Source organism: Acinonyx jubatus, chromosome C1 (assembly GCF_027475565.1).
Source record: "Acinonyx jubatus isolate Ajub_Pintada_27869175 chromosome C1, VMU_Ajub_asm_v1.0, whole genome shotgun sequence".
Taxonomy (NCBI): domain Eukaryota; kingdom Metazoa; phylum Chordata; class Mammalia; order Carnivora; family Felidae; genus Acinonyx; species Acinonyx jubatus.
In genome coordinates, this window is record NC_069381.1 from 40,923,578 (window position 1) to 40,939,178 (window position 15,601).

Here is a 15,601-nt window from a genome sequence, read left to right on the forward strand (position 1 = left end):
TAAGGTAGAATGTTATTCAATATGTGGATTAGCAAACAGAGTTTTGCTTTACCAAATGTAAAAAATAAAGTAGCATACACTCAGATAAAGTGAAAGGATGAATGTTTGGTGGAAGAGAGCCTGGGACAACTGGTAAACCTCAAACTGTCCAACTGTAGAGTTTGATAAGAGATGAGAGGTAGGCATGGAGCAAATCACTGAGGACATTGTAGGCTAGGCTATGCCAGCGTGACCATATCCCTTAAACCAGACACTCAAGAATAAAAGACCAGGATACTCTATTCATTATTATGCCAGGACAACAGAAATAATCTGGAACTGTCCCAGGCAAACCAAGTCATATGGTCACCTTACTTGAAGGTGAAGAAGAGCCATTGATGTGGTTACATATCCCACAAGGAATGGGAGGCTAAAACAATTTAGGAGGCTTGGACAAATCTAAATAATAATGTTGACTGGAAGGGAATGAGAGGTGTGGGCCAGTTGCTAGATGAGGATATACAATTGAATGAATGATTGTTGTTGTTAAATAGGGTAAAGAATTTCAACATGTGTAAATGCTGTTGGGAAAGAGCCAGTAGTCAAAGAAGTTGAAAATTTGGTAGAGTAAGAGATCTAAGGAACAGTGATGGGGTTGGAGCCCTTTTTCCATTATGACAAGTGGAAAGGAAGCAAGAGTAGGTATAGATGCAGGTGAATGTTTGGGTGAGAGGGCATAGCAGGTCTAGAGTTTCTACCTGATGACTGCTTATGTTGTTGTTGGGAGTTCAAGGAAAATAGAGAAGGTTTTAAATAGCTACAGAGGACAATGGGAGAGAGACCAAGGGCAAGGATGCCCTCTGTCATCACTTAGATTCACCGTCATCTGCTCTTCTAGTGGCAGTCTTTAACCACACATGCACTGGCATTCTTAGTCAATGGATAAAGCACGAAAAATAATATAAGGTATAAGAATTGGAGTAGAACAACTAAAACTGTTATTATTTGTAGCAACTTAACAGAAAATTCAAGAGAATTTACAGATTTACTATTAGAATTGATAGATGAATTTAGCAAGATTACTGGATACAAGGTCATTATACAAAATAAACTGTATTTTAATATACTAACAACTAGTAATTAGAAAATGAATTTTTAAAAATAAGGAATATTTACTATAGCATCAAAAACATTAATCACTTAATAAATATTAATGAAAGGTGGACAAGACCTCTACTCAGAAAACTATAAACATTGAAATGTAAAGAGACTTAAATATTTGGCAGTCCCAGTTCATTCCATCAGAATCCTAGCAAGTTTTTGTGTAACTTGTTCTGCTTATTCAGATTTATAAAGGACCAAGAACACCCACTTCTGATTCCTGCCATCTCAGTCAACCAACAGACCCCCAGTAGAAATGGTGACTTGTTCTCACCTGGTGGCCTAGGGGGACCTGGGCATTGACTGTGGTGCTGATGTTGATTTATAACTTATAAAGGCCAAGAGAAAAAAGGTGGAGGATTTACTTCGCCTGATATCCATATGTAAAGACTTCTAAAAGATAACATTGGAGAGAATATTTTCATGGCCTTGAGATTGGGAAAGACTTCTTAAAACACAGAAAGCCCAATCATAAAGTGTGAAATTAATACATTGTACTACACTAAAATTAAGAATTCTTCATGGACATCTTTATGAGAATACAAAGACTGGCAACAGGATGGGAGAAGATACTTGCCTAATTCATAACTAGAGAAGGGTTCATATCCAAGATATGTAAAAAGCTTCTACAGATAATTATAAAATAATCGTCCAGTCTTGTCACTATTTCACAAGAGGATATTCAAATAGCCAAGAAACATGAAAAGATACTTAACCTTATTAGTTATCAGGGAAATGAAATGTATATTAAACCCACTATAAGATAGCACTACTCACCTGCCAGAATGACTAAAGTACAACAATGTTAGTGAAGATGTGGAGCAGTTGAAACTTTTGTAGACCATTGGTTGGAGTATAATTGGCACAGCCACTTTTGAGAATTATTTGACAGTATCTTTTACAACTGGCATGTGCAAGGATGCCTGGCTGGCTCAGTTGGTAGAGCATGTGACTCTTGATCTCAGGGTCATGAGTTTAAGCCCCATATTGGACATAGAGCCTATTTAAAACAATAAATAGGGGTGCCTGGGTGGCTCAGTTGGTTGGGCATCTGACTCTTGATTTTGGCTCAGGTAATGGTCCCAGGGTTGTGGTATTGAGCCTCACATCAGGCTCTATGCTGAGCGTGGAGCCACTTGGGATTTTTCTCTCTTTCTCTCCTCTCCCCCATTCTCTCTTTCTGTCCCCCCTCCCTCCCTCTCTCAAACTACAAATAAATAAATAACAATTAAAAAATAAAAAAAATAAAATTGGCATGTAGATATCCTATGACCTAGCAAATTTACTCCTAGATATGTACCTAATAAAAATATAAGCATATGTATAATGAGAGAGATACATAAGAATGCCTTAGCAGCATGATCCTATGAATCAAAAACAGGAGACAACATAAATATCCATCTACAATGGGACTGTAAATAAATTGTGGAAAATCCATACAAAAGAATACTATATATAGCGATAAAAGTGAACAAACTACTGCTATATACAATAACTGTGATGCATTTCACAAGCATTATGTTAAATGAAAGAAGCCAGACACAAAAGAAAGTATATTGCAGAAGTCCATTTGTATAAAGTTCAAAGACAGACAAAAATAATTTGTAATGTTGGAAAGAAAGATAGTATTTACCTTTGGAATGGAGAGTGGGGCTAATGATTAAGAAAGGTTACAAAGGGAACTTCTTTTCACTAAGCTTGTAGGGTTATGATTTATGTATATGTCACCTTTCAATATGAAGTTGTTGTTTTCAAATGATAAAGAATATGTAAAATGCTTATAGTGCCTGGGTCATTGAAAATATTCAGTAACAGGCAGTATTAACTATTTATTGTGATTTAGGTCTCTATGATGACAAGATCTAGGGCAACACTCACTGTCCAGTAGACTTCTTGCAATTATTAAAATATTCTGTATCTGCACTTAGTTTCATAGCCACTAACCACATGTAGTAGCTATTGAGCACTTGAAATGTGACTGAGTAACTTACTTTAAATTTTAATTAAAATTTAAATACCCATGTGTGACTAATGGCTGTTATATTGGGTAGTGCAGGTGTATTGCCATTGGGAATGAGTGACTGAAGGAGAATGGCAGTGAAGTTTATTTGAGTTGAACAAATCAGGAAACTGGGAGGCCAGATTGTCAAATGAATTGTACATCTGTATGTTGAAGAATGTTCAGGATAATGGCAAGACCCAATTGGACTGGGAGATTGTTAGCTATCTTCCAGAGTCTTCACAGAAGCATTTGGACAGAGGAGAGATAAATTATAATGGGTGACAAAAGACGACTTTCTCCTGTATAGGTTGTCAAAGGGACCTAAGTAGAAATATTTCTGAAGCACAGCTTAGGTAATTAAGGGCCATTGAAGGAGAGTTTCAAGAAGGAACCGGTCAGCAGCAGCAACAGTGCTTTAGACTGGTGGTGTATGACATAACTAGAGAGTACTAAAGCAGTCATTGGAGAACTGTGCGACTGTAGTTTGGTGCAGTGGTGGGAAAGAAGCTAGATTGCAGGAGTGGATGAAAGGTTAAGACATTGTCAATTTTTAAAAAGCTCCTTTGTGAGGGGTGCCTGGGTGACTCAGTCGGTTAAGCATTCGACTTCTGCTCAGGTTATGATCTCATGGCTTGTGAGTTCAAGCCCTACATCAGGCTCTGTGCTGATAGCTCAGAGCCTGGAGCCTGCTTCAGATTCTGTGTCTTTCTCTCTCTCTGCTCTTCCCCCACTCACACTGTGTCCCTCTTTCTCTCTCAAAAATAAATAAACATTAAAAAGTTTTTTTAAAAAAATTTTTTGATTCTTGGGGTATCTGGTTGGGTGAGTAGTTAAGCGTCCAACTTCAGCTCAGGTCATGATCTCGAGGTTTGTGAGTTCAAGCCCTGCATCGGGCTCTGTGCTGACAGCTCAGAGCCTGGAGCCTACTTTGGATTCTGTGTCTCCCTTTCTCTGCCCCTTCCCCTCTTGTACTTTGTCTCTCTCTTTCTAAGTTAAGTAAACATTAAAAAGAAAAAAAAAAACTCCTTTGTGAAAAAGGAGGTTGTAGCTAGGGGGAGATGTGGGGTTTTGCTTTTTTTCATAAATGGTTGGTAATTGAGCATAAGAAAGGACATAAAAAAGTGAAATTAATTGGTGTGTTTAGTTTTTTTCCCCCCAGTGCGTGGAAGAAATGTTGGGGCTGTATGTACAGGGCCTTTGTGTGTGGTAAGGAGGAAGGGTCTAGTTGATAACAGTGGAAAGGTTAGTTTCCTAAGTTAGTTAGATTTTGAACAGTCTTGATTGGCATTATGAAGAAATGTTGACTTTATCTCTTAGTTCAGAGACCCAAGGAAGGTTTTAAACATCTTTTTCTCTTGTGAGACTCTGTAGTTTAGAAATATTACTCTAGCAATAGCAAAAGACTGGACTAAAAAGGTAGCCAGACTGAAGGGAGACAGACTGCCTTATCAAGCATGGAGTTATGAGAGCCTGAATTCGGGTGTTGGCAATTCATAGATGGAGAGGAATTGACATATTTGAGATTATGGTTCAAGGGTGGAATGAGCACAACTTATGGGGATGGAATGAAGGAGGACATGTGTAGAACCTAGAGGTTTCCATCTGAGTTGACCAGGTAAATGGTAAATTTACATTAAGGGATCCAAAAGAAAGAACAGACATTTGGGATTGGGGTGATTTATAACATCTTTGTTGAGATATATTTCACATACAGTGCAATTCACCCATTTAAAGTATACAATTCATTGTTTTTAGTATATTCACAGAGTCAAGCAACCATTCCCACAATCAATTTTAGAATGTTTTCATAAAGAAACCCCTATCTGCGGGCCACCAGGGTGGCTCAGTTGGTTGAGTGTCTGACATCAGCTCAGGTCATGATCTCACAGTTTGTGAGTTTAAGCCCTGCATCGGACTTTGTGCTGTCAGTGCAGAGCCCACTTCAGATCTTCTGCTCCCCTCTGCCTGTCTCTCCCCTGCTCATGCTCTCTCTCTCAAAATAAATAAAACATTACAAAAATTAAAAAAAAAAAAAAGAAATCCATACCTGTTAGCAGTCACTCCCTATTTTACCCCACTTCTTCCCTTCCCCACAACCCTAGGCAAACTTTAATGTACTGTTTGTCTCTATGAATTTGCCTGTTTTGGACATTTCATATAAATGGAATTATACCTTATGGTCCTTTGTGACTAGCTTCTTTCACTTAGCATGATGTTTTCAAAGTTCATCGATGTAGAGATCATTTTTTGCCTTGTTTTATACTCACCTCTTTGCATGTTTTATCTCCTCCTCTGAAGTATATGTGCCTTGAAGGCAGGGACTGTTGTTACATATTACAGAGCTGTATCTAGCACATATTTTTGTATTTAGTTATGACTTAGCAAATATTTGATACATCTAACTCAGTTAACCAGAAAGATCCACTCCCACACTTGCTTACCCACTGAAATGTGTCTATATTTGCTGTCATGGAATAAGTAGGTATCCTGCCAGTGGTTCTGGTTCTGACATTCATTCTTTGTGTGACCTTGGGTAAGTCATTATACTCTCAGGAGATACTTTCCTTATCTGAAAATGGGGTAACAATCCTAACCCAATCCAAAACTGAAGAATAAGATAATTCAGGTCAGTGGGGTTTGCGTATAGTTGGGGTTTATCCAGATGGCCTCTGAGAAGAGATTTAATAAATGTTTGGCTCTATTACCTAATCCTCTTGTAATAGGAGTAGCCTTTTTTCATGGGATTAGGTATTGTGGCCCCCCGATTCTTTTCAACCCCCATTTTCAAGGTCCTGGTTTTGTCTGTGGCACACTGTTACTTTTGTAACCATCCTGGGGCATTTTGCCTATCTCAGTTTCTCTAGCTTCTCTCTCTGGAATACTTTAGACACTTCTTAAGGACACTGATTATAATGTTACACTCCCTGTTTTGAGTAGCTTCCTGTCTCTTAATTCCTGTTGTCTTCATGAGCTGCTTGAGGTTGAACACAAAAAAAGTTTAAAACCCAGCCTATCCACTTTCTTGGTACAAACAACTTAACAAATGCATTCCCTTCCTCCCCTGTCTTTGGAGAGTTGTTCACGCTTTTATTAGAAAACATAGCTTGGATGTGTACTTAAGGGTCATGTACCAAAATAAATAATGTAGTCCTTGACTTCCAAGATCTCATGGCACTTCAGTGGGAGGAGGCAGACATATGAACAGAAAATTACAGCAGAAAGTGGAAAGTGCAGTTGCACAGCCATGTATAAATGGGGGCACACTGGGAAGAATTGATTGGGGTAGTGTTTTGAAGCAACTGTTACCTGACATTTCTGCACTAAGAAGTGTAACACAAAGCAGCCTGCTGAAGAGGACCTGCATTCTTTGGCCTCACAACAACTGGGTGAGGTGGAGGTTTCTGACCCCCCAATTTTAGAGAGTAGTCCAAAGCTCAGAAAGCCTCAGTGGCTGACTCTGAAACACAGATTCTAGACTCAGCTTCTATGTTTGTCCCCTCCCCCTCACCACAACCATGCCCCTTATGCAAGGATAGAAGGTAGCCATGCAGAGTACTACAGTGCCCTGCCATCCCCTCTCCTTTAGTTCTTCCTCCCTAAGCAAAAATACGGTCTCAGATTCCCCTTTTCTGTGTCTAGCTTACTGCCAGTGTCCTCGGTGCATTAAGCATTCCAGGGCTGTAGCAGTAGTGAATATTGCTGATGTCATTGTTTGCCTTATTGGGATTTTGCTCTTTGTTTCACAGGGAGCTGTGATTGGTATAGACGATGAGGACGACAGCACCTTCACAATAACTGTTGATCAGAAAACCTTCCATTTCCAGGGTGAGCTGAAAGAAGAGATTCTTTCTCTTCACAGTGCCAACTGCTTCTTTCCTTCTCTTTTGGGTTGTTGGCTGGATGACTTGAATGGTTTTGCAACTGATCTGCATGAATGAGTGCACAGGAACGTTCTGGATGAAGTGGTACTGCAGGTTAGGCAGGGATTTGTATCTGCAGTGGATACAGATCTGTTTGAAACGACTGTGGATCTGGCTGCAATTGGAGATTAAAAATTTAAAGGATAAAAATCAGTGAAGGGAGAAAGTAATGGGCTGCTGCTGCTGCTGGCTTGTGTTTACAGAAGGTTGCTGATCTTCTTTATCGAGGAGTATGGTTCTGCTTCTGCATGAAGAGTCTAAAGACTGATTGTGAAGGTTGCAGTGTTTGTCTGTGTAAAACTCAAAATGTAAATTAAATTGAAGCTAGTGGCAACCTTTGGCTTAAAGGTTTTGCTTTGCTTCAAGAACTGCAAGTTTGCATTCATTTCATCTGCATTTCTGTGTGTTGTCTGCCAGCCGTCATTTCTCTGCTATTATCCTTTTTATAGTTAATAACACCAATGCCATCTGCCACTGCTATGTTTCGGCATTGCATGCTATGGTTCACCGGTAGAAAGGGTAAGGTACTGTATGATCATTCTCATTTCATCTTGCTTTGAAAACTAAACCAGCAAATAAAAGTCAACTTTAATGATGTACCTTTCATGTATAATGTACCTCTCATCTATTAGGAATGTCTATTAGCTTTGTTACTAATGGTTTTGTCATTTTGCCTATCCAGAGTAACCTCTATTTTATGTTAAAGCAGTCCATGGAACTTAGAAATGAGAAGCTTTGGATATGTTAGCAGTTTCTCTGAACTACAAGTGACAATGCACTATGATAGATGTTAGGTGTACCAGTGTAAATAAATATATTAAATAAGTTGATAGCTTAAAAATGTTTTGGGTTATGAAGTCAGTGACCGGATATATTATACGAGATGTTGAGACAGCTATTGTCCTTCCATGCTAGGATAGTATAGTGAAGTTATTTTTCTTCATTGTCTTGTTTAAGAAATTGACACATAGAAATGAAAGATGCAGCTTATATACGATGAAGACAAACCAATATAACTCAATAGTGATATACCTAATGCTTTCAGGAAAAAACATCCTTAAAATATTTACTGTGTTTGGTCATACTCTTTATTCAGAGCTGCTTAACTAATAATCCTTTCTGAAATTTTCCACTGCATTTAACTTTACAAAACATTTTAAATCTTATTATGAAAGCTCGGGGCCTTTATTTTTAGGTTGAATATATAATGCTGCTCATAAACTAAAGTAGATAACACCCCCACACTGAAACTCTTTACTTGAGTGAATATGAATACTTTAATGTGTTTCCAGTAATAGCTGCTGGATGCAGGTGAAGTCTGCAGTATAGAATTTTCTCCTCTGCAGTTATTAAGGAGACACCTCCTTTGGACTTCCAGAAGCTGTATTGTTTGCCTATTTAAAGGAGAGGAGACTCAGACCTCTAGAGTAAGGGTACCTGTACCTTCTAACTTTTAAATTACTTATGTTTGATAGTCCCATATTTCTGTGGTTTGCTTATAAAATAAGCAATTCCTTTAATTCTTTTATTGATATAAATGACAAGTGTAAGTAAGAGTTATATGTATTTTTAAAATTAATTCTTAGCTCTGGGACTGTCAAACTGATTAGTTTTCTCTACTGTAATAGTAATGGGAGCTTCAGGCAACATGAGATTATCTGGCTTTTGTAAAGAACTCAGCAGGACTCTATATCCTATATATTCTTGGCAGTAATGAGAGTTATTTCACATAGATCCTTACTCAGAAAAAATTCTCTGAAAATTTGATAAAAAGTTCTTAATGTCTGGTAGATTCTGTATTCTTTTTTTTTTTTTTTAATTTTTTAATGTTTATTTTTGAGAGAGAGAGAGACAAGAGTGTGAGATGGGGAAGGGCAGAGAGAGGGAGACACAGAATCTGAAGCAGGCTCTGAGCTGTCAGCACAGAGCCTGATGCAGGGCTTGGACTCATGGGCCATGAGATTATGACCTAAGCAGAAGTTGGATGCTTAACTGCCTAAGCCACCTAGGCGCCCCTGATAGATTCTGTATTCTTGATTAGAATTGAAAACAAGTTTGGCTGATATATATTTGTATATGTTTAAGTGTGTTGAAGTTTTTATTTAATTTACCAGAATTTTTTAAAGCAAATAAAGTATCAGTTGATGCATCTATAAAGTAAATTTTACTTACTATCAGCTATTAAAGGGAAAGCTAGAATTTGTTGAGCTACATTCATTTATTCAACATCCATTTTAAGATCTGGGGTTACAGTAGTGAACAAAACAGATAAAATTCCTTATCTCTTGGGTCATCCATTCTGGTAGAGGAGAAAGCCAATAAGATATAAGTAACATATATATTAGTAAAATACAAATACATAAAACAGTGCTAAGGCCTGGGGAGAAAAAAATAAAGCAGGAAAGGAGAAAATGAAATACAAGTGAGGTTGTGTATGTGGGCACGGAGGTGCTGAAATTTGAGAGTGGCCAGGGAAAGACTCATTGAGACGGTGCCCTTTGGTGAAAGACCTGAAGGAAGTGAGGAAACAAGCTTTAAGGCCTTATTGGGGTTGGTAATAGGGAGTACATCATGCCTAGGCAGAGGGAATAAGAAGTGCAAAAGAGTGTGCCTGCTATATTTCAGGAGCAGCAGGGAGGCCACCTCTGATTGGAGTGCAAGTAATCATGGGGGAGGGTAGTGGGAAATGAGATCTATGAGGTAACAGAGCTGGTCATGTGAGGCCTCATATGTCAGAGTAAGGATGCTGAATTTTACTGAGAAGCCATTAGAGGGTTTTGAGAAGAAGAGTCACATGATGTAATTTTTAACAGTATCAGTGTGGCCACTGTGTTGACAATAAAATGCAGGAGGCAAGGACAAAAGCAGGGAAAACTAGTTAGGCTATTGTCATCCAGAGAGGTAATATAGCTCCCACATGGTAACTCAGGGGGTAGGGAGGCAGTGAGAAATAGTTGAATTATGTATGTATGTTTAATCTTTATAGAGGTATAATTAATATATGATAAAATGTACACATTATGAAGTTCAGTGAGTATTGACAAATTTATTACTCATAACTGCTTCCACAATCAAGATATTGAACATTTTTGTCATCCAAAAGATTTCCTTTTTTCTTTCAGTCTCCACTTTCAGCCACTGGCCCCAGGCAACCACTGATCTACTTTCTATCATTATAGATTTTTCTTTTGGAGAGTTTCACACAAATGGAATCACACATTATGTCGTCTCTTTTGTCTGGTTTTATTTTAGCTCAGCACAATGTTTTTGTTTTTGTTTTTTAAGTTTTATTTTATTTATAAATTTACATAAATACGTTTATGTTTAATATATAAACAGGGGCAGGGGCACAGACAGAGGGAGAGAGGATCCCAGGCAGGTTCCACACTGGCAGCAGGGAGCTCAATGTAGGGCTCAAACTCACGAACCATGAGATCATGACCTGAGCCGAAATCCAGAGTCAGACGCTTAACTGACTGAGCCACCCAGGCGTGCCACATAATGTTTTAAATATTCATCCATGTTGTTCCATGTACTGGTAGTTTGTTCCTTTTATATTGTTAAGTAATTGTCATATGATAACTATATTTTAAAGGTTAAACTACAGCACGTGAGATAAAGGAGTCTAGGTTGACACCAAAATTTTTTGACTTGCCACAAGAATGGAGATGCCATTAACTGGGGTGAGGAAGATTGCGAGAGGAACTAGTTTAGAGAGAGGATGTGGGCATCAGGAGCTTATTAGCCTTGGACATGTTTATAAACAAGTTCTAGATGCCTATCAGACATCCAGATGGAGATGTCAAGTAGGCACTTGAAGTGTGGAGTTCAGGAGAGGATTTCATGCTGAAGAAGTAAATTTGGAAGTCATTGGCATATAGATGGTATTTAGAGCCACAAGAATTTAGGAGTAAGTGTAGAGAGAAAAGAGAGGTCCAAGTAATGAGCCTTCGAACACTCCAACCTTTACTTATAGGGCACAGAGCTTAGGTAGAACTAGCAAAAGAGATTAAAAAGAAGCAATGAAAAAGAAGGAGGAAAACCAGGTGAATGTAATACCCTGGAAGCCAAGAGACAGTGTTCTAAAAGAGGAGAGCAGAGGCATCAGCAACTGTGTCAGATGCTCCTGATAGATCAAGTAAGTTGAGGGATATGAAGTGATCAGAGGACTTCTAACCATTAGGAATTCACTGATAACCTTGAGAAGAACAATTGTAAGACGGAAGTATAGACAGTGCTTTCACATTCTGCTGAAATTACTGAACTACAGCAGTAGCTGGAGAGGACAATGAGAATAAAAAAATTTTTTGATAAGAGAAATAATAGCATGTTTTTATGCTGTTAGCAGTGATTCAGTAAAAGGGGAAAAATTGATGCAGGAGAGAAAGGGGAGAGTTGCTGGATGAGTGTTATTGAGAACACAAGAGAGGATGGGATCTAATACAGAGCTGAGGCATTGCCTTTCTCTAAGAGCACAGATAGTTCGTCCATAATAACAAGAAAGAAAGTCAAGAGTATGGAAATATACATAGGTAGGTTGTTACCTATCACCTTCATTTTCACTATGGTTTAAATCTCTAGCTGCCCTCCACATCCTATATCCTGAAACATCATTTATTTATAATAAAGAGGATTGGTACCAAAAAAAATTTTTTTTCCCCCAAAACAATAGATTACTTGTTATCACAATGATTCCCAGTTCTGGTAACTTAGAATGTCTCCAATTTTTAAGAGATGCCATAAAATTATCAAAACAAAGTCAATTTAAATTAACTTTGGATTTGAAAAAGAAATACTCTATTATGTTTTTTTTTCTTTAGGTAATCATTGAAATTACAGTTCTAGCATGTTAGAGCTTTAAAAAGGGTTAAAAACTACAACTTCATTCTGTCCTTTGTCAGAGATTAAAAATAGTTGCCAATTTATCTTTACAAGGTGGCTCTTTTTTCTTTTGAACAAGGGCAAAAAATGATTCCCTTTCCTATCAGTCAGCCAAACTTGTTTGCATATAGATTCTCTCATAGACAGTGGATGGAAAGTAGTTTTGGTATAGACTGGCTGTTGAATTCAAACATTAATTGTGTATATAGTATGTGTAACTCCCTGTTTTCAGAATTGAGAATATACTGGTAAATAAGACTTGGGTCATGATGTCAAGGAGTTTGTAAAGAAGTAATTGTAATGTAATGTGAAATATGCTGTAGAGGTAGAAATATGTATAAGACACTGAAATAATGAAGAGACAAAAAAGGCAGTCACTCAGTGTTTCACAGAAGAGCAGGGTTTTTTGTTACCAAGTAATTATTTTTATAATAAAGTATTTACTGTAAAAATTAAAAGGTTCCTGTAACCAGACGCTGCTTCCTTCTGCTTCCTCCTTACCTTCTCTCCGTGGCACTTCTGAAGATTGGACACGTTTGTTAGGCTGAGGGATGTTGTAGCATGTGCAGAGGTATGGAAATATGATGCTGCCACTGTGTTCAGAGAACTATGAAGGTTGGTAGAACAATGGGAAGATGAGGCTGTAGATATAGGCAGAAGCTTACATCTAAAATAAAGAGGTTATATTTTATCCTGGGGTCAGTGAAGAACCAGTGAAGCAGAGTTTTAAGCAGAGAAGAGACAGAATGAGACATGGGCTTTAGATGAGTAGCTGTGATTGTTGATAAGCGCCTGAATGGGAAAGCGGTAGTAATGGGGAAGGAGAAGAGGAAATAGATTTGAGATTTTTAGGAGGTGCATCTGTAGAAACTGGTGACTGCTGGGAAAATGGGAAGTGAGAAAATGATTGTAGTAAAGGTGACATTCTTGGCTTGGCATACTGTTTGGATTTGTCAACATCTGAGGTAGAGAAACTAGGGGAACAGAGATGGTAAGGGACTTATGTCTGTGGGACACATAGGTATAGATGGGGATGGCAACTGGATCTGAGTCTGGGCTGAAGATGGAGATTGGTGCTTATCAGCACATTGCTAGTAAGTAGAACTAGCAGTTGAAAAATTGAATGTCTAAGAGCTAGGCAGATAAATAAATGAGTGAAGAGTAAAGCTAACTGAAGACTTTAGCAATTTGGAAAACTCATGCCCTCTTGGAAGTTAGTTGCTATTCCAGACAGTTGTAGGCTTTTGCTAATGCTTGTCCAGTGTTGCCAGATTGTCCAGTTTTTCAAGAGAAGCCAGAATCCAATTTTTTTTGTGTGTGTGGGTAGGAGTTTGCGTATGTGTGTGTTAGATCTTCAAATTAAACAATAACAACAAACTATGTAGGCCAATGAAATGCATCTGTGGCTAGATAAAACCTCTCTGTATTTTCAGTCTCTGATTAAAACCATAGAATAGTCATTAGGAACCTTCTGGGAGATCTGAAGGAGAAGAAAGCTGAGGGGGCAGCTGGGTGGCTCAGTTGGTTAAGCGTCCAACTCTTGACTTCAGCTCAGGTCATGATCTCACGGTTCGTGAGTTTGAGCACTGCATCAGACTCTGCCCTGACAACACAGAGTCTGCTTGGGATTCTGTCTCTTTATTTCTAATCCTCCCCTGCTTGCTCTCTATCTCTCTCTTAATAAATAAAAATAAACTTAAAAAAGGAGAAAGCTGAGGACCAAACCTGGGAGCACACTAGAGTGGAACCATCAATAGGCTCAAAAGAATGATCAGAGAGATTGGAATGAAAGCTATTACTCTGAACCTATGCCAGTACTGTATTTATTAGTTGCATGTCAGCAGTTCATATGACTCGACCTAATGATAGAAGACTAGATAGTCTGTAGTTCACACTAATAATTAGAAAAATACCCAGTTATTTAAATTTTACCTTCAAATAACATTGAGTCTATTTAATGCTTTTTTTTTTTAGATAAACTATGAATTCAATTCTTTTAATAGTTATTGGAATATTCAGATTGTATATTCCATCTTAGGTGAGTTTTTTTTTTTTTATTTATGTTGAGGTGTTTTTTTTTAATTTTTATTTTTTTAAAATTTACATCCAGGGGCGCCTGGGTGGCTCAGTCGGTTAAGCGTCCGACTTCAGCCAGGTCACGATCTCACGGTCCGTGAGTTGGAGCCCCGCGTCGGGCTCTGGGCTGATGGCTCAGAGCCTGGAGCCTGTTTCTGATTCTGTGTCTCCCTCTCTCTCTGCCCCTCCCTGGTTCATGCTCTGTCTCTCTCTGTCCCAAAAATAAATAAACGTTGAAAAAAAAAATTAAAAAAAAATAAATAAATTTACATCCAAATTAGTTAGCATATAGTGCAACAATGATTTCAGGAGTTGAATCCTAGTGCCTCTTACCCATTTAGCCCATCCCCCCTCCCACACCCCCTCCAGTAACCCTCTGTTTATTCTCCATATTTATGAGTCTCTTCTGTTTTGTCCCCCTCCCTGTTTTTATATTATTTTTGTTTCCCTTCCCTATGTTCATCATTCTGTCTCTTAAAATCCTCATATGAGTGAAGTCATATGATTTTTGTCTTTCTCTAATTTCACGTAACATAATACCCTCCAGTTCCATCCACGTAGTTGCAAATGGCAAGATTTCATTCTTTTTGATTGCCGAATAATACTCCATAGTATATATATACCACATATTCTTTATCCATTCATCCATCGAGGGACATTTGGGCTGTTTCCATACTTTGGCTATTGTTGATAATGCTGCTATAAACATTGGGGTGCATGTGTCCCTCTGAAACAGCACACCCGTATCCCATGGATAAATGCCTAGTAGTGCAATTGCTGGGTCATAGGGCAGTTCTATTTTGAGCTTTTCGAGGAACCTCCATACTATTTTCCAGAGTGGCTGCACCAGCTTGCATTCCCATTATTTAATGCTTTAATATGTATATGTATATGTATATGTATATGTATATGTATATGTATATGTATATGTATATGTATATATATACATATGTATATATATGTGCATATATATATATATAATGGTATATAATATAATGATATATAATGACATATATAATGACATATATATATAATGATTTACAATGTTACTGTTAGCGTTTTGGGATAATAATGATAGCTACATTTATTGGATGTTTATTTTATGCCAACACCGTTCAGAGTTTACTTCCTTTAACTCAGTTCTCATGACCTTAGGTACTAATACTGTTTTTATTTTATAGATAAAGAAACTGAGGGCCACAGACACATAGGTTTTGTAAGGCAGAACTGTTATTTGAACACAAACAGTTGTGCTCTAGATCTGTTCTCTTAACTGCTACAAAAAAGTTATTGTAGAGATTTGTAACTAGTTTATAATTAATTTTTATAATTTTATCAGGAAAGGAATTAATGTAAAATATAAGGAACTTTTAATTTACAGTGCAGTTTAATGCCATTAAAAATTTTTGTGGTGTTAATGTTCTATATGTTCCATTACTTAGTATAAATAGTATAGTAGTGATGGTGGTAACAAGTACCACTATTACTAGTACTAAATATCTAGGATATTATTATCATGAACCAGGCACAGTGTTCAACAGGCACTGTACATTACTTCCGTAGTTCCTAAACTCCACAACAA

The 15,601-nt window shown here is 37.8% G+C and overlaps 1 protein-coding gene across 6 annotated transcripts in view; it reads left to right on the top strand.

Moving 5' to 3' along the window:
- The window catches only part of OSBPL9 (oxysterol binding protein like 9), a 190,957-nt gene that overhangs the window by 67,660 nt on the left and 107,696 nt on the right, over positions 1 to 15,601 (top strand). For 4 of the 6 annotated variants that reach the window (XM_015070892.3, XM_015070901.3, XM_015070916.3 and 1 more), the window contains exon 3: positions 6,889 to 6,967. The exons of the other annotated variants lie outside the window; for them this stretch is intronic. In XM_015070892.3, coding sequence (XP_014926378.2) covers positions 6,889 to 6,967 — 79 coding nt within the window. The remainder of the gene's footprint in view (positions 1 to 6,888; positions 6,968 to 15,601) is intronic. 6 annotated transcript variants of the gene reach the window in all.